The sequence below is a fragment of the Syngnathoides biaculeatus genome, chromosome 20 (genome assembly GCF_019802595.1).
Source record: "Syngnathoides biaculeatus isolate LvHL_M chromosome 20, ASM1980259v1, whole genome shotgun sequence".
NCBI lineage: Eukaryota > Metazoa > Chordata > Actinopteri > Syngnathiformes > Syngnathidae > Syngnathoides > Syngnathoides biaculeatus.
In genome coordinates, this window is record NC_084659.1 from 8,520,546 (window position 1) to 8,540,930 (window position 20,385).

Genomic DNA, 20,385 nt, shown 5'->3' on the forward strand with positions numbered 1-20,385 from the left:
GCAAAATAAAAAGTGTTGCGTTGTAAGGCGTTTGCGCGTGTGGCTGCAGGCGTGGCGTACAAGTTGACGGTGAGGTCGGCGGATCCCGACGGGCCGCCCGCGCCCGCTGACATCGACGAGGAAGACTACTACGGCGGCGACGCGGAAGAAAAGACGAAGACGCGGGGAGGGTTCCCGCCGAACGCCACTGGTGAGCGAGCGCCTTGTTGTCAGAAGAAGAGGGAAAAAAAAGTACGCCGAGGGTCGACGTGACGCAAGAAGCGGTGGCACATTTCAGGCCTGCTCATTAGCGAACGCCCCCCCCGCGGCGCACAATCAATCAGCAGCCCAATTTATTGCCATCAAAAGGCTGCCATTGCCCCGCTCAATGACACATCGCTTGAACAAAATTAACTTTTACTTCTAATTACGCTGCCCGTTTAATTGCGCTTACGCAACTCGTGCATGTCAGGAGTTGAGTTGCGTTTCTGGACACCGCGTCCTGAGCTAAAATGGTAAAATTGTTTCAGAACATTTTCCGGGGAGTTCCGCTTGCGTGATTTTTGGAAGAAATAATGTGAAATCTGCAAAACTTCCCTGCTTTTTGTTTTAGATGCCGCGGAGACGCTCCAGAGAGAAAAAAGACGAGTTTTTGGAACGAGCTCCCCTGGTGAGTCTCCCCCGCCCCCCTTCTTCTTACGTTTCTTGTTTACTGTTGTTTCCAAGCCGTCATCTGAGTCATAACTTGATTGAAATCGATCAATAAAAGAGAATCCATGAATGTTTGACGTAACCCAATAATAAGCAGTTAATTTCCAAAAGCAACTGTATATTTAATGAACAGATTTTCGCCCAGAAATGTAACGCAATACCATTCCATACATTTGGTGAACGACTTGCTTTGTGCCCCTCCAGGATCCGAGGCATGCCTGGAGCCCGTGTCGGAGGGCGGGTGCTCCGACTACGCCCTCTTGTGGTACTTCCACGCCGCGGCGGGCGAGTGCCGTCCCTTCGTGTACGGCGGCTGCGGCGGCAACCGCAACCGCTTCCCGTCGCGGCGAGAGTGCCGCAGTCGTTGCGTGATGGCCGGGAGACGCCGCCAAGAAGGTAAGATGTGGGGGGGAAGAAAATGTTAAAAATCCGCTGACTTTTATTAAAACACGATTGCGCTTTCACAGATGACGACGGCGCCTGGACATGACGCAATTTTGTGGACCGTACATATCAGGATTCTTATTTATATACTGTCCATTTGATGAATATTATATGCGTATCACGTGTTCCTTTTGTGTTCAGCATCCCGCGTTCCTGATGGGCGGAGTGGGGGTCGGTGGGGGCTTATGACGTGGGCCCCCGCCCGCTTTGATTCTGATTCGCTCGTCACGCTAAGGAGAGGAGATGCGTCACTCTTCAGGCTTTCTGTTGTTTTACATCCAATTTCATCTTCCAACTTAACTTAAAAAGCACTTTACAAAACAGAACCTGAAAAATACATTGAATATTATTCCTTTTTAGGTAGTCTTTCAAAACAAAACCAGTTGCCGCGGCACCTCACTTGCGTCTTTCCGCTAAACGGTCACAGTCGTGACGCACCCACGGTCGCTTTCGTGATCTGACCGCACGCGGGGAAAGCGCACGTGGCTTGACGTCAAGATGCCGAGTGTTGGACATTCATCGTCACGTGAAACGAAAATCCGCCTTATTTGAGCGGAGCGACTGCGCACGCATTTTCCACTTTCTGACTAAAGCCGTAACGAGTTTGTGATGTCACGAGTAGCCCGAAAACAGCCGCAAAGTGTCCCCGTCATTAAAGTTGAAGAGGAGTAAGTTGTCCCCGACCGCCCAGTTGGCGAGGGAGGACGCCTGTCGCGCCGCCTCGGCGTGTTTATCTACACCGCCGCGCTCGTTTACCTCTCCGCCGACGTGATCGACACCCCCAAAAACCCGCTAATACGTTTAAATAGGGTTGAGTCAACCGTTGGCTCCTCGGCTTGAGGCGCTTCGCGTGCCCTCGAAACTTGAAAAGAACGACGTGCTGAGTCATGCATAAACTGTTGCGTAGACCCCCCGCCAAATCACACAAATTTGTGAGTAATCAACATCCCCCTTAAAAGGCTTCAAAGATGCCGCCAAAGCACAACTTTTGTCAAAGTGAAGCAACTCGACTAACTCCAACATCGTTCCCTGGCACCAAGATTTAAAAAAAAAAATAAATAAAAAATTCTGTAAGGTTAAATGTGTTGAGCTAGAAAGTTAAATATAACTCAACTGTACTTTGGAAGTTTTTTTTTTCCTTGTACTATTCAGAAGTCTTGTTTTGATGTTCAAAATAAAATAATTCTTCTTGTAAATTCAACATTTGTGCAAGCAGCTGATGTGGAGTGATGGCGCTGTCCCTGGTGCTGAATTCAAGCAGCTTGAATGAGGGGACCAAAGACGGTGGGTGTTTCTGAGGGGGGGTTGGGGGGGGGGGCGTGGCAGCCGATTGCGTCAAGTGGACGACGTCACGCCGGCTACTAAATGGGAGGCGGTGGGAAACCAAGGTACAAAGTGCGGCTCGCTCGCGCCGTCGAGATTGTGGAGAGTTTATTTTGGAAAGCCTGCGGCTGCCGTTTGTTTGCTCCGACTGCGGTAAGTTGCAACCGTTTGATGCTTTGACATGTGACGCTGAAATTGAGACTGCATCCCAAAGTCAATATTTATTATTTGGTACACTTAATTAGATTTTTTTTTAAAAAAGCTTCAAAATCATACCAGTTTTAGCAACGTTTGTCATGGTTGCAATTGCATAGACTGCAAGTGTACCTAATGAAGTATCCTGCAACTTGTGCTCCCCCCCAACAGAAACCCCCCCTCACTACCCCCCACGCGATGCTGTCGTCCCTGAAGACCCTGCTGCTGCTCTCAGTCCTGTGCTCGCCCTCCTCCAACCTGTGCCTCCGTCTGGCCCGCGGCCGCTCCGACGTCCTGTGCGAGCGCCGGGCGCCCGGCGGGATCTCCCCGGAGGACGCTTGGGGCTCCCTACCGCAGTCCCCCGCGGACTACCTCGCCGACTCCGCCGCGAGTCGGGAGAAAAGGACTTACGGCGCCGGGGCCAAGGCGCGCTTCCTGAAGAGCCGGGCCAAGCTCCGGGGCGGCGGGGCCGGCCAGGACGAGCGGCGGAGCGGGGTGACGCTGTCCCTGGATGTGCCCACCAACATCATGAACGTCATCTTCGAAATGGTCAAAGCCCGCAAGCAGCGAGAGAAAGCGGCCGAGAACGCGCGTTTGCTCGCCCAGATCGGCCGGAGGAAGTGACGCGGAGGGCGCGCTTTTTTTTTTTTTTTTGTCTCGTCTTTGAAAAGGAACTTTTATGAGTTTTTCCATCGTTTGCAGTGTGTTTCTGTCGGGGGGAGGGGGGTGGGGGGGTGACTTCCGGCCCGGCGCCTCATTGAAGAGCCCGCGCACGGCGTACGCGTACCAATCGGGACTTCAAAGTAAACCCGCCTTTCCGGACATGGCCAATTATCTTTTAAAATGACGTCAACGAAGCCGATTTCCCCAGTTATGCCCAAATGCCTGTGATTATTTTTTTCCGAACTGCCACTTAAGAATTGCTTGACGTGCATCGTGTCTCTCACCCGTCATCCTTTTCAGAGCGGCAAAAGTCCAAAGGCACGACGGCCTCGCTGTAAATTGCATGAGAATGCGTGAATGTACTCATCAGATGTTATTTTTATACGTGAAACGAATATTTTGCCCAAATAAAGCACATGCCACAAACTACTGCCTCTTCCTGCGCACTTTTTTTTTTTTTTTTTTTACGTCCAATTTTGAACCGAAAAGTGGCCAGCTCAAGACATGATACAATGCTGCCACCTTCTGGTACATCAGCGCAACTACAAATGTGCCTCTTGTTCAGGTGAACCTCACTATCTGCTATCCAAATACAAATCCAGGAGAAAGTACAAAAATTGAAAGAGAAAGATGGAAAAAAAAATTGCACCAATTAGATAGGACTGATAAAGAGCACAGAAACTCATATAAAAGAGGCAAGTGGTGTAGAATTTTTGCCTCGGGTTCAGGGGGCCTCGGGTTCGATCCTCACTTCTCTACATGGATGCAGAAATGCAAACATTGAAGGAGAGAAAATGGAGGCTAAAGAGGGAATTGAACCCAAGCCAAGCTAAACACAAGGCAAGTCTGTAGACCACTTGACTATTTCCACCTTGGCTCGTTTGGAGGTTGGATTCCGTATTTTTTCCTTTGTGTAAAAAAAAAAAAAATGGAACAAAAGTCCTCAAAACAACTGAAGAAAGCTGAAACCATCGCCAAAAGAATTTCAGGCTGGCTGCGACATTAAACATCATCACATTTTTAACTCACGTAACACGCCAGGAAAACAAAAGTGTCGCTGATGGTGTAGTGGTACCCTTGCCTGACTTCAGTGCGGGCAGCGTGGGCTCGATTCCCACTCAGTGATGGTGTTGAAACTCACCCGGTGACTCGCTCCGAGTGCCAGCACTCTTGTGACCCTGGTGAGGATAAGCGGGTTGTCAAATGAATAGATTGATTTTAAAATGGGGATCAAAGCGGGATTCAAATCCCAAGTCATTTGAAACCAAATTCAACGTCTGAAGACCGTGAAACCAACCGAACGTTGACCTATTTGTGATCGTCAGATTTATCGGTGCTGTGCGCCTCAGGATTACCCCCAAAAGGGGTCAGCACAGGGGAGAAAATTTTAAAAAAGCAGAGCTGCAAAAAAAAATTCAGATAATAGCAACTTTTTTTCATAATTATATTGAAACTAGAATTATTTTAACAGCTTTAAAAAAAAAAACATTTTGATCCAACTTGGAAAAATAAGGCCATATTTTACCCCCCTACAAAAAAAACATTTGTGCCGTGCCAATGTCATTTCAAAGCAAACGTTCAAAAGCGCTGAATGATGTTTTTAATGCGCGTGAGTGTTGTCCAGCACGAGAAGCAGAGGTCAAAGGTCACACCGAGAAACGGCAGAGTGACATCCCACGCCTCCTCAAGCTAAAAAACATGGCGTCCTCTGCATGAAAACAGGAAGCGCACTTGCCCAAATGCAGGTCGTCCTCGTTGTCATCGTCGCGCAGACCCGTCCGTCCACGTGTGCCGCCACTTTGCGTCTGTCGGACGCGTGTCCGCTTCAAACCGCCTGCATCCTGTCAGGAAAACCAAAAAAAAAAAAAAGTCAGTCACTTTCTTTTGCGGGTCTCACTTCTCATTCAAAAAAAACCCCAAAAAGTTACATGTAAATGAATACAGAAATGAAAGACAAATGAATGACTTCATATTTAATAATCATCTTGGACCATGTGATTTAAACATGCTGTGCAAAACAAGGGGAAAAACCCAAAGCAAGCTTCCCCAAAACTGATACAAAAAGACTCAAAGTCTCCCGATTTTAACTTTCAACGGGACAAAAGAGTGAAAGCAACACACAAGTACGGGGAACTTCCACAAGGGAGTCGGGGGAGGACTTTCTGAAGAACGCCTGATTTCCATTTTAGCGAAAAGGCGGCAAGGTGGCCACTTCCGAGAGAATGTCTGCACGTCCTCGGTTCGTGTTCGAGGCTCAACAGTTCTCGCCTTGGGAGGACTCGCGCTCGCCAACGTACTTCTCCCGAAGGTACCTAATGAAGTGGTCGGCAACTTTGCCCCGCCCCGTATGCATTGCTAATGAAGTGTCTGAAATGGACAAAATATTTGGTGCACCACCGGTCTTGCATTGTCACTGTTATGGCTTTCGTGGGAGTGGTCAATGTCATGAGTTGTGAGTAGAGAACCCCCCCCCCCCCATGCATACTTGGGCTGCACAATATTCCAATACACCATGATATGCCTAACACATCACAGTGTCTGCTGCGATGTTAGTGTACAGTCGACGCCTGCTATATTGCGGTTCACCCTTCCGAGCCCTCCATTTCGTGCACGTGGGTAACTATTTATTTGAAATTATTATTATTTAGGTAATAACTGAAAACATTTTCCCCTTACAGTTAAGGCATCTGTTAGTACAGGTAGTCTCTCAGGGATCCAAACACCCATTTTGTGTTGATGAACTTTTATATTTTCGCCATTTTATGTCATTCACTTTGACATTTTTAACGTAAGAATGTTGCCATGCAATGTTGCCCCCCAGTTAGGTGCATCCCTAGTTTGTGTACAAACTCCAGAGGTCACCAACAAAAGTTAATCGTCTGAAGATAAATGTTAATTTTAAAGATGAAACGTTTTTTGTCAGTGATAAAAAGGTCAGGTCACGATAAAATGTTGGCTGAAATCGCGGCTGACACCTGCTAACTAAAATTAATTGGACTGGACAAGCAAGCCGTGTTAACACTTACCCCGAAACATAAGACGTCTAAAACCAATCCCAGCGTCAAGTGAAGGAAAAGTTATGCTTTTCGAAGTTGTTATTTTGGGAAAAATTGCAAGTTTTGCCTCGACACGTACAGCTGTAAACAGGTTTGCTTTGTGTACGACAACAAAAACCGTCCAGGCCAACGGACGCCAAAATCTTCGTTCCGGATAAAGATTCCGCCCCCCTCCTCACTAGATTGACATTACTGGATAGGTAGCAGTCAGAAGAAAATGATTTTTTTTTTTTTTAAATGGTAATATACTAATACTGTCTTAAAATGTGTTCATCCGTCAAATAAATTTTATACAAATAAATGAGCAAAACTTTACTACGTTTGTGATGTCGTCAGCATCCGCTTCCCAATGAGGCAATGCCACAGCTGGAGAATTAACAAATCATCTTTATTAGAACAATAAAGCAGATGTAAAGGTCTGAAGCAAACACACCTCTCACGATGCAAAGTGCGCATCAGCATACAAATATTCTGCCATCCAAAAATGCAATAAATTAATAGATGGTAAACAATAAAATCCATCGTGAGTCAAGCAAACAGATCATATTGAAGACACTTGCCAATCATCAACAACGTGATGATGTCAAAAACAGACAAAAAAATTATTGCAACAATAGAAGACTTATATGTCATGTGAACAAATCAATTTTCTTTTCAATCATTCGGTCAAATTGTTGGGATGTGTTTTAAATGTGCTGATTTATTAGGTTCCGACTAAAAGGCATTCAAATTAAAAAAAAAAAAAATTGGCAGCAAAGAGACAATGAATGTAAATGCCTAAATATTAAAAATATTCTCTCATTTAATCTTTGATTTGGTTTCAAGCGCAAACATTCGCACGAGGTCTGAGTTGGACGCGCAGCAAAACGTTGAGAAAAGTTCCCGTTTTGCAGGTGGAAAAAAAGTGACGGAGATTTTTTCAACGCATCTCCTTGCATATTCAATGAAATAAGAATAATCGTTCCAACCGCGGCACCCTCGACCTCGCCTTAGTGTTTTTTTTGTTCCTTTTAATATATATATTTTATACAAATCTATAACCCAAATTTAGAAATCTTATTTACATGGAAAAAATCTTTTTATCTAAAAGTGACACCCCGTAGAAGTCCCCATTGCAACCGTCGCAATCAAGGAAGATATTCAAGTACATTTTTTTATATGAATGCTCTTAGGTTTGAATTAGAAAAAACAGCATTCATACAAACACCCCAAAATATATTTTTTTTCTTCAAAAAAAAAAAAAAAAAAAAAGACGCTTCCTCTGCGATATAAATCATGAAAATCTCCAAGAGGAAATGGATGGTTATATTCCAGAGGTCCCAGCTCGTATTTAGTGTAGCTCTCACAAAGTGGCTTGAGAGGAGAAGGTCAGTTTTGAAATGGCGCCCCCTGTCAGGCCCTCCTGCGACACGACAAGCCACATTGTCCTCCGGGGAGGGCGGCAGGTTGACTGTGCGCTTCGTTACAAAACAGAAAAAGAAAAAATAAAGACGGCTCCCTGTAGTAAGGTGGAAGCGACCACCTGCGCGTTAGAGCATTCCGTCGTCGGTGCAACCCGCCCCGGCTGTGTAGCGAAACTCCTGCAGGTTGGAGACGCCGTGGAAATGAACGAAAGCGCCCGCCACCACCAGGATGTGGAACAACTGGTGAGAGTGGAACTGCAACACACAGAGGGGGACGCTGTCAGCGGGGGAAGGGGCTGCCGAAAGAGGAAGGGAAATCGTGCGGCGTTTGTGCGTGACACGCACCCAGATGTCGCACTTGCCGGGGAAAAACCTCTCCGGGATGCGAGCGGCGTACAGGCACGCTCCGGTGATGTAAAGCGTGGCCATGAGTAGGAGCCAGCCCATCTGCCCGATGGTGGTGGCCCGGATCAGGCCCTCGCTGATGACGAAGTGAAGGGTGGGCACCACGCCGCTCAGACCCAAGCCCACGAACACGCCTGGAGCGAGGAAGGACGAAGGTTAAATTCCACCAACAAACAAAAGTCACACCTCAGGGGAGGAAAAGCCGGGCGGTACCTGCGCGGACTCCTCGGTACTGCGGCGTGGCGAAGAAGTCGCACTGGGACACGGTGATGGCGGACAGCCCCAGCACGCACACCACCAGCAGGTAGATGATGCACGGCTGGGGGGAGCAGTAGAAGGAGTAGTAGAGCCACGGCACGAACGAGCCCATGATCAGGAAGGCGATGCCGCTGTAGTCCAGCCTGGTCAAATGTGGGGGGGGTCAGCGCGGCATTATTTTGGAGAATTTTCTCCCGGGTTGAAAAGTTCATCGGCGATTGTTGTGCTTCCCTCCCACACGGACAAAAAAAGTAAAACCTCAAAATCTCAGTATTAGTTCGAAACGAAGAAGACTGCATCCTGCGCATCTGTAACTGAATCTCTCTTGTTCTTTGTTCTTGCTAATTTGTTTGTACCATGTTCTGAATGTCGTACCGGGGCGGCACCGACTACCTGAGACAAATTCCCTGTGCGCTGTTACGTATTTGGCTAAAAACGCTGATTCTGATTCTATCGCGCCACTTTCAAAGCAAAATACAGGATGTTTACGTTCGGTGGAATCCAGCACCATTTTTTTTTTTTTTGTGTATCCTGAATTTCTTTCGTAATTAGAGACAAAAAAAATTTCCGGGGAGGCTTTTCTTAATCTGAATCATTCGTTAGTGGAGACTTTTGTTAGAGGTCAAGGGGGCAAATTTTCAAATGCAATCAATGATTGACCCAAAAAAATTGATGGTGTTGAAAATGATTGACAATTTCATTGTATTGAGCAAAAAATAAGACCATTTGTAGACGAATTATGGATCATGTACAGTCCTTCCCCAGATCAGTTCTGGATTTTTTTTTACTGCTGGCTAAGACCAAGCCAAGTTGTCCTCAGTCACTATCAGTGGCTATCTGTCGCAATTGTGAGTTACTTAGTAATAATAACAGCCCATTTCTACAACTACAGTGTGCAGTTACATAGTTTTACATCAAATATTGCAAACGAGTTTCATTTGAGGGCTTTGTGTTTGTCATTTGTCTTGCAGGTGTCAGTGAAAATCTTCATCCAGAGCGGCCGCAGTCAGTGTCAAATATCTTATTTCTACTCAAAATGAATCTGATTGGATTTAAAGGGCCCATCGTAGGCGAATGTCCGGGGTGTGGTAAATGCAGCCAATATGGCGACCACTTGGATGTCGAATGACACTTCTGCAACTTTGCGCACGGATGACGCCCTCTCCGCTCATATTTATTTTTTTCGTATAAACTTTGAATGGTTATCGGGATGACACTTGACCTTTAAAATGAAGACCCATGGTGTAAAAAGTTCTTTTGCAGCCTATTTCAGGCTAAAAAGTTTTCTTTTTTCTTCAAAAATGTATACTGTATATTGAATTATTTTGTTTTGTTTTTTTACTTGGAGAAGACCCTGGACACGCCCTCCGAGTGGCAGTAGACGGTGTGGAAGAGCCACGAGAAGGACAGGCAGAGGATGGCGCCCAGGAAGAACATGCCGATGGCCACCTTCTCCTGGACCGGCGCCACGAACGACATGTTGGGTCGGAACATGTACATCAGCCCCAGGCAGAGGAAAAAAAGGCAGCCTGGGGGGGGAGACGGACATGAACGGCGTCAGAATCACACCAGCCAAAACTTTTGTTCATCTCTTTCTTTTCTCAACTTGTGTGCATGAGCGACCTAGCAGGTGTGTCCAGATGTTTCCCGTCTCCGTGTGGATCCTGAAGATGCTCCTGAAGCAGGCGCGGAACGAAGGCATGGGCGGCCGGTGGCCGTGGAGCAGGAAGTCGTTGTCCTTCAGCCAGTCGGGGAGCACGTCGTGCGGGATGACGCGCCACCGCCCCTCCCACACCTGGTGACAAAAGCCAGACTGGAACATGACGAAAACCGGACTCGAAAGGCAGGATGACGTGTAGAGGGTGGGGTCGACCTTGTGCACAAACTCCTCCATCTTCTCCATGGCGTGGTGCGCCTGCAGAAGCGGCGTCATCCCCATGAAGCCTTCGTCGCTGCTCCGATCGTCCCGGCCCTCGTCCTCCGCCTCTCCTCGGCCGTCTTCCTCCTTTTTTCTCCTCACCTTGTCGCACGTCGGGAGACCCTGGAACACAAAAGCGGGCGAAGTTCGCAGGTGATCTGCCAGGACAGGCGCGGACGCAAGCGTGTCTCGTCAATCTGCCGCAATAAAGGCGGACGCGTCGTTAATTTGCCGTCTGTGTGGCCACATTCATCGTCGCGTGTGCAATTTCGTGACAGAGGCGCACGCCGCACTCCAGATGCTGCCAGTTGTCAGTGAAGTGCACACGCAGCCGTGCATGGTGACAAGAGGACTGGATGTCCTGGGCAGACACGAGAGGTCTAGTCCAGGAGGACTCGCCATGGTCTGGGATTTAGTGAAAGCTTCCATTAAAAGCAGGACTGCAAGGGTTCATGCGGCTAAATAATAATCATTTGAGACTTGAGGCAAAATCCTTCATTTTCCACAGATTGTCACTGCATTTGCAAACGTCACAAATAAAGTTAAAATGCGAGAATGGCGACCCCAAGTGGACAAAAATACTATCTGCACTTCACATCCACGTTGTGGGTAATAACGCAAAAGTCTTTTTATTTTTAAATCCAAGTAATTAATCAATGGGAAATTCCGAAGAACAATCAGTTCATAAATATTATTTTCATGTAAAAGGCAAGCACAATTTAAAAAAAAAAATGTTTCAAAGCCAGGAGGCCTCGAGGAACCGCGCGCTACACTGGACCAGCGTGTCGCGAGCATGTGCAAAAAAAATCTGGCATCAAAAGTCGCCCACAGCCGGATGTGATGTCAGGCCGCTGCCCGGGTATCAGCTCGGTGAGCGTGGCTGCCAAGGGGGTCGGGGGGGGGGCTCGACTCTGTGGCTGTGCTGAAAAACATCTGCAAAACACGTCTCCTTTTTCTGTTTCCAATGCAATTCTCGAGGCGCACTTTGTTTGACACGCCGCATTTTGTGAGGGGCAGGCCGGACGACAAATATGTTTTGTTTTTTTTTATGGGTCAATTTTACACTTACGCAACGTGAAATTGTCCTTATCTGCTTGAGTTACGGACAATAAACAACTCCTGGGGCTGCAACACGCCACTGCTGCCTCCTTATGCAACCAAAACTGTGTTTTAACCAGCTTGTATAACACGTCTCGAATTCCACCACCGAATGTTGTCCTATTTTATGTATAACCCCGTTAGATACGCGTACGGATGGCACCGTGAGATCAATTACTTTCATTCAGCATCAAGCGTGATTAGGGTGGGCCTAATCAGGTGGACTCCAGAATATAAACATGCACGAGAAACCAAGGAGGAGAGCTGCAAGTGTGCACTTGTTTTTTCTTTGGCTTCCAGACACACCTTCAAAAACACACAAGAGTGCTCGTTGCAGGCGGGCTAACTGCACGCACCCGATCCGGTGTGTGTACACGTGTGATCGGCCAAATTCAACAAAAACAGGCGCTCGCACGCATGTCGAGTGATTTACTTCACATTTGCTGTTTTTGAAGCTTTATGAATTCCGGGCCAATGACGTGACCTTGTCGGGTGACGTCAGCTTGAATCCGATGGCTGAACCTTCTTATTTGTTGACTTTTTTTGGTTTTGCTCTCGTTTTCTGAAAACATTTTTAAAAAATGACCTCAGCAATGATGTTACTCGGCTAACGATTATACAGCTACAGCAGCAGCTGGTGAAATTCGCTTCTTCCTCGACGATCATATGTTCTTTGTAGTTCAATGACAAAAATGATATACCATAAGCGTATATGTGGCGCCTCAAAACGTAACTTGATAATTCTATTTTTCTGTCAATGCTTACAGTATATACTTTTTTTTATGTACTGTCTAGTATACGTGCTTGAATTTTGGTAGTTGTTGAAAGCACTGCTAGAAATGACTCCAAAATGTCTCTTTCAAGCATGCCTTCAGACTTAAAGACTTTTTTTGTGCGTCTACTCACAATCATTTAAAAAAGTATTTTTAAAAAGCCACCATCTCCGGGGAAAGTGGAACTTTAGGAGAAAAAGAATCATGTGACGTGGGTATGGGCCAATGGAGGGCGAGAGTGAGGCAACGCCGCAGCACGGCGCGGGGGGTGGGGGGGAGGTTCACCCTTGTACAGTGTAAACCCCCCTCCTCCTCCTCCGCTCCCCACAACATGTGACTCACACATGCACACGCGTTCTTCAAATGCAAAATAATAAAATGCAGCTGGCGCCTGCTCGATTCTTGCTTTTGACAAAGAAAGAAAGCTTCACATGACAACAATAGTGAACGACTTGCACAATCGATGGAAGTAAATGGAAACTCCAATGCTTGAAAACAACATTTTAAAACAAAGTTTCTCATTAATGAGCGGATGTGCGGACATTGTTTCCAGTTGATGCGCATGTAATACATTACATTTTACGTGTATATATAAATGTGCCATGCCTCAGACTGTAACCTGCGCCTGCAAATGCAAATTTTTTTTTTAAAGGTCACGCCTTGAAGGCCGCTAAACCGGATGCTCTCTGTCGGGCGGGGGCCCCTCGGGCGGCGTCCTCTCAGGTGTCCGTGTCGCGTTACGGCAGGTACCGCCCAAACGCTCACAATGCACGGGCGGCTGCGCTATTGTGTTTCGGCTCAATGGCTCCAAACGTGATGGCTTTTTTTTTTTTTTTTATAAACGCTGAGCGGGGCAGGACGCCAGCCTTTGTATGAGTGCACCAAGCGCACGTGCAAGGACGAATGTGTTTAATGAGTCTTGACTGCACGCACGCGCCTTGCTGAATCCACTTGCAATGGCTCAGAATCGTAGATAAAGAGGCTCAACTCACCCCGTTGTGCGAGTGGCACCGTAGGACGCCGAGGTGTCCGTCTGAAGAACCTGAGGTGGCAAAAGCGCAGCCCTTCTCAGGGGCTCCCGCCGGTGCGCTATCTGCAGTTTGTGCCGCATGGCTGGAAGTTCTGTGTCGCAGCACGAAGGCCGGGCCCCCGGGCGCGCTCTCCTGTCCTTCGTCCAGCTTGGAAACGCCGGACCGGACCTCCGCCCTGCAAAAGCTTGAAGCGAGCGCTGGACGGCGGTGGGGTGCTCGCTTGGGGTGAAGTGCAGGATGGGGCTGGAGAGACACAAACCCATTGAATCCATTTCAAAATCAAAGCTCACTCGGGCTGAAACGATTTCAGAAAAAAAGAAAAAGCAAATAAACGTTCCACTTTGTGAAATTACCCCCAAAATTGCCTGCATTTTTCTGTCAGAATGAAAAGTGTTTTTTTTTTTCTTTCTTATTAGCTGAGGAAATAGAAGACACGAGGCACTTGTGACAAAGTCAAATCAATTCCCAAGATAAGTGCAGCGCAAGAACAGCGCCGACGCACAACGGGAACATCTTGAAGGTTTCGGGCTGCGTCGGGTTGATAAAAACGTCATCCGGTTTGGGCACATCACATTGTTCAAGTGTCAACTTCATTAATGGGCACTTTCAACCTGCCCCGGGGTCCATAGTGAAGCCATTAATAACCACAAAAAATTGTCCCCAAGCCGCTGACGCTGTCGAGCTACTGCATTGATTTGACGCGCGGATCGATAGCGGCAATGCTGAGGATGTACTGGACATTATATTAGGTACACCTGAACAATTCCGTAAGAGTCCACTCAACTGTCCGTCATTGGAGAAAAGGTGAGGGGTTAAAAAAAAAAAAAAAACATTGGGGTTAAAAAAAAAAATTATTGGCGGCCAGCAGAATAGAGAAGAGAAAGTGATTAGCTTGGAGTAATGTTAACGAACGGCTGATTTTTTCTTTTTTTTCCTGCTCCGAGACAGAATTCGGAATCGAGACAACAATAGCATGCTTGCTGAGGGAAGACAGACAGACATGACTCATGAAAGTCAGGTGGCGACACCACGTCGGCGGGTGCTCATTTGGGGAAGGAAGATTTTACTCTCGCTTAAAAAAAAAAAAGTGAAGAAAAAGCAGGTCAAAGGGCAAGTGCAATCTAACGACTCTGTGAACATACTGCGCATGATGAAAACACGACAAATAGTGTACTCTGATGACAAGGGAGCCTAAAGCTACGTTCAGGTCTTGAGCAACGAGTCCGTTATCTGATGCAAACTTGGATAATCGAGAATTGTTGAGATAAAAACGCTCCCTTGTCCCAAAGCATGTCGCACTTTCAACGTTGGACCTGCTGTCACTTCTGCCTCCGTGTCCTGTCTCCACATGACAAAAAAAAAAAAAAAAAAATGGTTGATTTGATTGGCTTTAGCTGCTGAGCAAAAGCCCAATAATGGATCATCTCTTTCTTCTGAAAGAAAAGATTTATAAACAGCCGCAACGTTGCTGCTCGGTGCTTCAACTCGTCTGTGGCATTTTGGTTTAAGCGTTATAACACTGCCACGTAGCTGTTATATGTTACACCGTCTATGGCATTTGCCGTTATGAGTTAGCACTAAGCTAGTGGACTTCGAGTTAGGTGGCTGTTTTAAGTACACAAAGTTCAAATTTTTCTTTGTTTAATGTTTAGTTTGACGGTAAACTTTAACCGTGAGTGGCGACATAGTTTTAATAAATACAGCCGATCTTTTAGAGTCCTAGCAAACACTGATAATTCACTATGATGATGTAGTACGAGAGTTTGACATTATGTTTGTGGTTGTTTCAACCACAATTACTAAGAAAGAGTGCTTTCTCAGAGAAGTTACGTCCTAGAATAATCTGCCACACGAGTAGCAACAAGGTCAACGCGCTGGCACGTCTCCGACGAAATGTTGTTCCCCCCCTCTCAGTCACTCTCTCGCTCCCCTGAGCCACTGGGTGGGAATTCAAAGGTGGTCAGTGGTCACATGGCGATAAAAATAGTGTACTCTGATGACAAGGGAGCCTAAAGCTACGTTCTATATTAAGATATCAGCGCTTTCTTTTTTACAACATGAAACACTCACACATCTGAGCGCGGCTTCGGCTGACACCGCCAATTCCGTCTCATTACAATTATAGAAAAAAAAAGAGCTTTCTGCTTTTCCCTTGAGCATAACAATGGACCTTTGTGCACGTATTGGGCTTCGGGAGGGATTTGTGATGCTGTGGTTGGACTTAAAAGATCTTGAAAGACTTCTGTGTGTCTTTTTTTTCCTCTTTCCCTGTAATGACAGTTCTCAAAGCCAAGTTTAGCGGCATTTCTTTCCCTAGTTGTGGTTCCTGCCAAAATGTACAAATGCATAGCAGGGTGCGACTTGCCCAGAGAATTGCAAATGTATATTTTGTGTGTGTGTAACTCCATCCAATCCACTGAAAAATACAGCCAATTGTAACTCATCCGTCGTGACACATCGATAGCAACGTATTCATTTATCAACCCCCCCCCAAAAAAATGAAACATTGACAATAACGAGACTGGCAGTCCCTCGAAATGAGATCAAAAATGCAAAATGTGTTTGAACACGTCATGAAATATCCATGTGCTAATCTCACGCGAGACAAAACAAGTTGGGTGTTTGTGACAGAAGTTCGAGACAAACGGGCGATCGGCTGGCCAGGTTATTAAATATTGACGGCATGAGTTCATACTTGGCGTACACGCAGAATAGACATTGACAGTGCTGCAAGCCAGTACAAGAAATAGAGCAGCTACACTGCGAATGACCGAAACAGCCCTGTAATTTGCATCCATTTTAATTATCTGTGCTGCTCACAGCCACTGGATGGCATGTGATTAGGGTTTGAGGGAGGGTTGCTCTGATATGATGTGATCAACATCATAGTTAACACATACGTTACGAAGTGCAAAAAAAAAAAAAAAAAAAAAAAAAAAAAGAGACTAACCTTTCCTCTGGAGGTGTGCAAGCAGTCACAGCAGGCGCAAGGGAGACAAAGACAAGCCCAAAAACTCCACACACACTCCTGTTGTTGACAAGCCACACTGCACTTTTCACAGCACACACAAGAGCGTCCCAGTGGGCCTGACGTCACGCCACGTCAAAACATGTCATGCCACGTCGTGCCGTGTTTGTATGTGACGGCATCGGGCGAGTTAAAGGAGAAGAATAAAACGAACACAACACAGGCACAGCGAGGGGCAGCCCGCACGTTTGTTTACACCGAGTTAGCCAGCGCGGCTAGTCCGCTAACACGAGAAAAAACACAACAAACTCTCCAACTAGCCTCCTGTTTCTTCTGACAGCCTCCTTCTGTTAAACGTCTGCCTTGACACAGCACGGTCGGACCCAAACGTGGGGAAAAAAATTGCAATATATTTCTCCAACCCTCTCTTAATCTCCTGATATTGTGCTAACAGCTAGCGCCCATAAAGTACCAAAACCAAGTAAAGTGTCCGAAACTATCCCCAACGCGGCACCGTCAAAACACGGCGTTGTAATTGCGTTTACCTCGTCGGCGTGGTGATGGGAATCTCCGTTGTTCGGTGGCAGCTCGGCAGAGACTCGGAACCGCGAGTCCGCTCCGCTCCGCTCCGCTCTCTGTTGTTCTCTTACGACAGGCAGCACTCGGGGACGTCTGCTGAGCCAGGAGGGGGCGGGGTCAACCTGTGACGTCGCCCTCACGAGAGGCAGCTGGCCAATCACGGGGAGGGTAGTCTCACGGGGGAGTGGACCAATCGTTGTCCACCCGGAAGACACCATTACTCATTTGGTTTTTGTAGTTTTCATTCTTACTTACGGGGAAAACGGAAGTGCAACTTCGAAAATGAAAATTTGAAGTGAGAGGGGGGGAAAAAAAACACGTTTTACATTAAAAGATTTTGTTCAGTTGGTGGATAACACCTGGTACTTGTTTTTCAGTCCTCGTCCTTTTCATCCTTTTTACTCACTTAAAAAGTTGTAAAAAAAAAAAAAAATCTATGAACCTTCCAGATTTGCTGCTCTAATTATAATTTTAAAGCCACTAGTTTAGCACACTAATGACAATTGAAACATGCAACACAAGTATACAATTTTTTTTCATTTTATTCAATTATTAGATAATAGCTGGTTAATTCAAACAAATGTTACTGCTAATTATATATTTTGAAGCCCGAGTTAGGACAATGACAAACAATGGCTGCAACCATCCCCCTCAAATCAAGTGAGGCACGCTTAAAGTTCAAACTATTGGGCAGCATGGTGGAGAGTGGTTAATACATCTGCCTCGCAGGTTTTGGGTTCAAATTTCATTTCTAGCCTTCCTTTGTGGGTTTTTGCTACATTTCTATGCATCCTGGGCACACTGAAGCCTCTAAATTATGTAAACAACTTCTCTTGCCTGAAGTGGGCTGAGATAGGCTCCCGTTCACCTTTGACCCCCAATAAGGGCAAACGATGGAGAAAGTGTTTGGCGATGTCCTAAAATGTTATTTATTGTGTCGATTGACGGTCCAGGTGGGCGCGCACACCCACTGGTGTGTCCACGCAGACTTCACGGGGCAAGCAAGGGCGGCTTGAGTGTGATTTCCTGGTTGCGCAAAGAAATGTTTTTGTGATGATGGTGCAGGTTCGGTTTCGCCAGGCTGGTTCAGCTCGTTCTAACACCAAACAAGTTAAACCACACTTGCGACAGAAATGCTACTTTTATATCCTTGAGTAGAGTTTACACTGTAGAAAAGACAGTTATCGCAGCATGTATCATATAATCTCAAGCGTCCTAGTTTAACTTTTTAACTTTTATCGGCCTTCATTTGTTCGTGTAACACTCATTTCTGATTGCACTGCAACCGATCCAACGCTTCTTTGCGTGTATGAAATGTGTATCCATGGGGGGTGGGGGGGGCAATGCGACCATTTAGCTAATCCGTTTGAATCGTATGATAAATAAATAACGCAGGCCTCGACTGGATGGACGGTGCAGAGATTGTGTGAATAATTAACGCAGGCTCCCAAAAGTGTTCATGGTCTGAAAAACTTTGCTAAATAGATACACTGGAAGAGTTGACGACCCCTTCAATTGTCACGTTTCGCTTGGTATTGAGTACTTGACACCGTATTATGCCTGCAACTGCTTCAGAACTGCCGTCTGCGGTCACTTTTAATGCACTTTTCATGGCGGTTGCCCACATGACAGCTTCATTAATAGATGTAATTGGTAGCGATGGTGCTTAACGTTCATTAATCAGCTTCAGTGAGCTCTACCTTGAACGGTGCTTTTGCCCAAACATGCTGATAGGGTAACACAAAAAAGAGAAGAAAAGGTCAGAAATAATAGACATGATCTTTTGTGTGTGTATGAGAGAGAGAGAAAGAGAGGTGGGGGGTCCGCTTAAATACAACATGGACGTCGAGCAGCCCTGTGCGCCGAATCCGAACAATTACCGTGCGAGAAACATGACAGCTTTAGCGGCTCCAATTAGGGTAAGAAGTGACGTGGACACGGGAATTAACCTTTCGATTCAAAGTTCATCTCGGAAGGTCCGCGCGAGACGTGTCGGACAAAAAAGTCGACCTTGCAGAAAACGTGCAAATGGTTGAGGGGGACACATGAGTGAATTTGCATTAGTCTACAAAAAAAAAAAAAAAAAAAAAAAATCATATGTATGGAAATGTGAAACGAAGATTAGATGGGAGATGTCAAATTTGCATTTCTCCCCCAGTACCTGGCCAATAGTGATTATTTTGGATGGATTTCACCCAGACGAGAGACAAGAAGAGAGTAAATGTTTCAAAGGGGGGGGGGGGGGGTTCTGAATAATAGCAGATGGCAGGCAGAGGAGACAGATTCGACACTTTCACTTGTCTAATCTTGCACTGGAGGGAAGCAGCACCTGCTTGGCAAGTTGCAACCACTGATCTTAAAAAAAAAAAAAAAAAAAAAAAAGACTGGATAGCGCGTACACATCGAGCGGTATGTCGACTGGTTGAAGCCAGTTGGCCGCCACCTTGGTAATCAAAAAACGTGGGGAGGACACGGTTTACAGTTTGGATTATGGTGGGGTTTTTCCTCAAAGTTCGGCACATTGAATTAAAACTGGTCCTGTGAGCTTGACATTTTTTCAGTTCTGGTAACATGAAGGATTTTTGTTAAGCCAAAAAAGTACGTACAAAGGAAAGAGATATAACCACGTGACGACCAAGAAACCTTGCATATTACCTAGGGCCCGACTTCTGTGACGTTAACTTTTCCCAAAATACACTGTGAAGGATTTTTTGTCATAAAAACATTCAATTTGAAGTCAATCAGTTCGATATATTTTTGGAAATAAGGACTCGCAATGGCAAAATACGTGCTAAACGCATTGTTCTTTTGTTGTCTCTGCGACGTCCGATCACAGACAGAAAATTTAAACTTTTTTCCTCGGATTTGAAGATCAAATTCAATTTGCAAAGTTCTGTATTATGAAATTCATCAGAAAATTTCACAGAAAATGTGTTTTCTTGCTGATCCACTGATGAAGTTTGGGAAAATATTGACATCGCTTTTTGGCGTGAACAGGAAACAACAACAACCATCAACAAAACTTTGTTCAAGTGAATTAAGATCATCAGAAAATGAAAAAAAAAAACCTTTACAAACAAACTTTAACAGTGTCAAAGTAAATCTTTCTAATCTACCTGTGGAATTTTTTCTCACAGCCACGAAACTGTTGCTGCACAGGTCGGCATCCTTGTTTTGGGAGTATTAAGATGGCGGATGGCGACTTCAGTTTCGGTGGTCAATGAGCCATCCAGTTTTTTGTATTATTTTTTTTTTTTTAGATCAGTGGTTGCAACAGTTTGTCACAAATACTTGAACACAGAATACCAACGGAGTCCCGAAATCAAAGGGCTCATTCGGGGGGTGGGGGGGGCGGGGGTCAGTGTGGCCACTTGGTGTATAGTTTGGTAAAAGTAATGGGATTTATTAATAGTGAGGTCATTTCACAGACATGCTCAGACGTGCTCCGTTATTTAAAGTTTTTGGGCCATGAGTGGGATGCCGGGAGTGATTTGTCATAATAGTAAATCAAAGCGAATAATATGTGCAAATATTTTGGGGGACTTTTGGCCGTTCAGAGCACTTTGTTCAAACATTGAAAA

At 45.9% G+C, this 20,385-nt stretch overlaps 3 protein-coding genes across 14 annotated transcripts in view; 2 read left to right on the plus strand and 1 right to left on the minus strand.

The window, feature by feature from the left end:
* col7a1l (collagen type VII alpha 1-like) overlaps positions 1-1,412 on the plus strand; it is a 33,859-nt gene extending 32,447 nt beyond the window's left edge. For 10 of the 12 annotated variants that reach the window (XM_061807326.1, XM_061807317.1, XM_061807327.1 and 7 more), the window contains 3 exons: positions 50-190; positions 593-649; positions 895-1,115. In XM_061807326.1, the coding sequence (XP_061663310.1) occupies positions 50-190; positions 593-649; positions 895-1,115 (419 nt within the window). Of the gene's footprint in view, positions 1-49; positions 191-592; positions 650-894; positions 1,116-1,157 lie in introns of those variants that run through there. The other 2 variants (XM_061807320.1, XM_061807319.1) reach the window with 2 other exon arrangements.
* Positions 1,413-2,787: 1,375 nt separating this feature from the next.
* On the plus strand, positions 2,788-4,490 carry ucn3l (urocortin 3, like). Its single transcript, XM_061807335.1, has one exon. The coding sequence runs from the start codon at positions 2,788-2,790 to the stop codon at positions 3,274-3,276; it is 489 nt and encodes a 162-aa protein (XP_061663319.1). The 3' UTR covers positions 3,277-4,490.
* Positions 4,491-6,738: 2,248 nt separating this feature from the next.
* LOC133493956 (adiponectin receptor protein 2-like) lies at positions 6,739-17,029 on the minus strand. The gene is made up of 10 exons (XM_061807960.1): positions 16,983-17,029; positions 16,771-16,897; positions 16,208-16,348; positions 13,219-13,500; positions 10,311-10,478; positions 10,061-10,232; positions 9,780-9,966; positions 8,393-8,580; positions 8,120-8,313; positions 6,739-8,029 (listed from the first exon to the last, which is right to left on the minus strand). Exons 1-10 carry the CDS (start codon positions 17,027-17,029, stop codon positions 7,901-7,903), a joined length of 1,635 nt encoding a protein of 544 aa, XP_061663944.1. The 3' UTR covers positions 6,739-7,900.
* Between the last annotated feature and the right edge of the window lie 3,356 nt (positions 17,030-20,385).

Excerpts from the sequence above, each read along its gene's own strand:
- ucn3l (XM_061807335.1), top strand. The coding sequence starts at position 2,788 with ATGAAGTATCCTGCAACTTGTGCTCCCCCCCAACAGAAACCCCCCCTC.
- LOC133493956 (XM_061807960.1), bottom strand. The coding sequence starts at position 17,029 with ATGAGTAATGGTGTCTTCCGGGTGGACAACGATTGGTCCACTCCCCC. Across the intron at positions 16,898-16,982 it reads AACGATTGGTCCACTCCCCC|ACGTCCCCGAGTGCTGCCTG; the intron begins GTGAGACTACCC and ends CTGGCTCAGCAG. Across the intron at positions 8,581-9,779 it reads GTGTCCAGGGTCTTCTCCAA|GCTGGACTACAGCGGCATCG; the intron begins GTAAAAAAACAA and ends ACATTTGACCAG.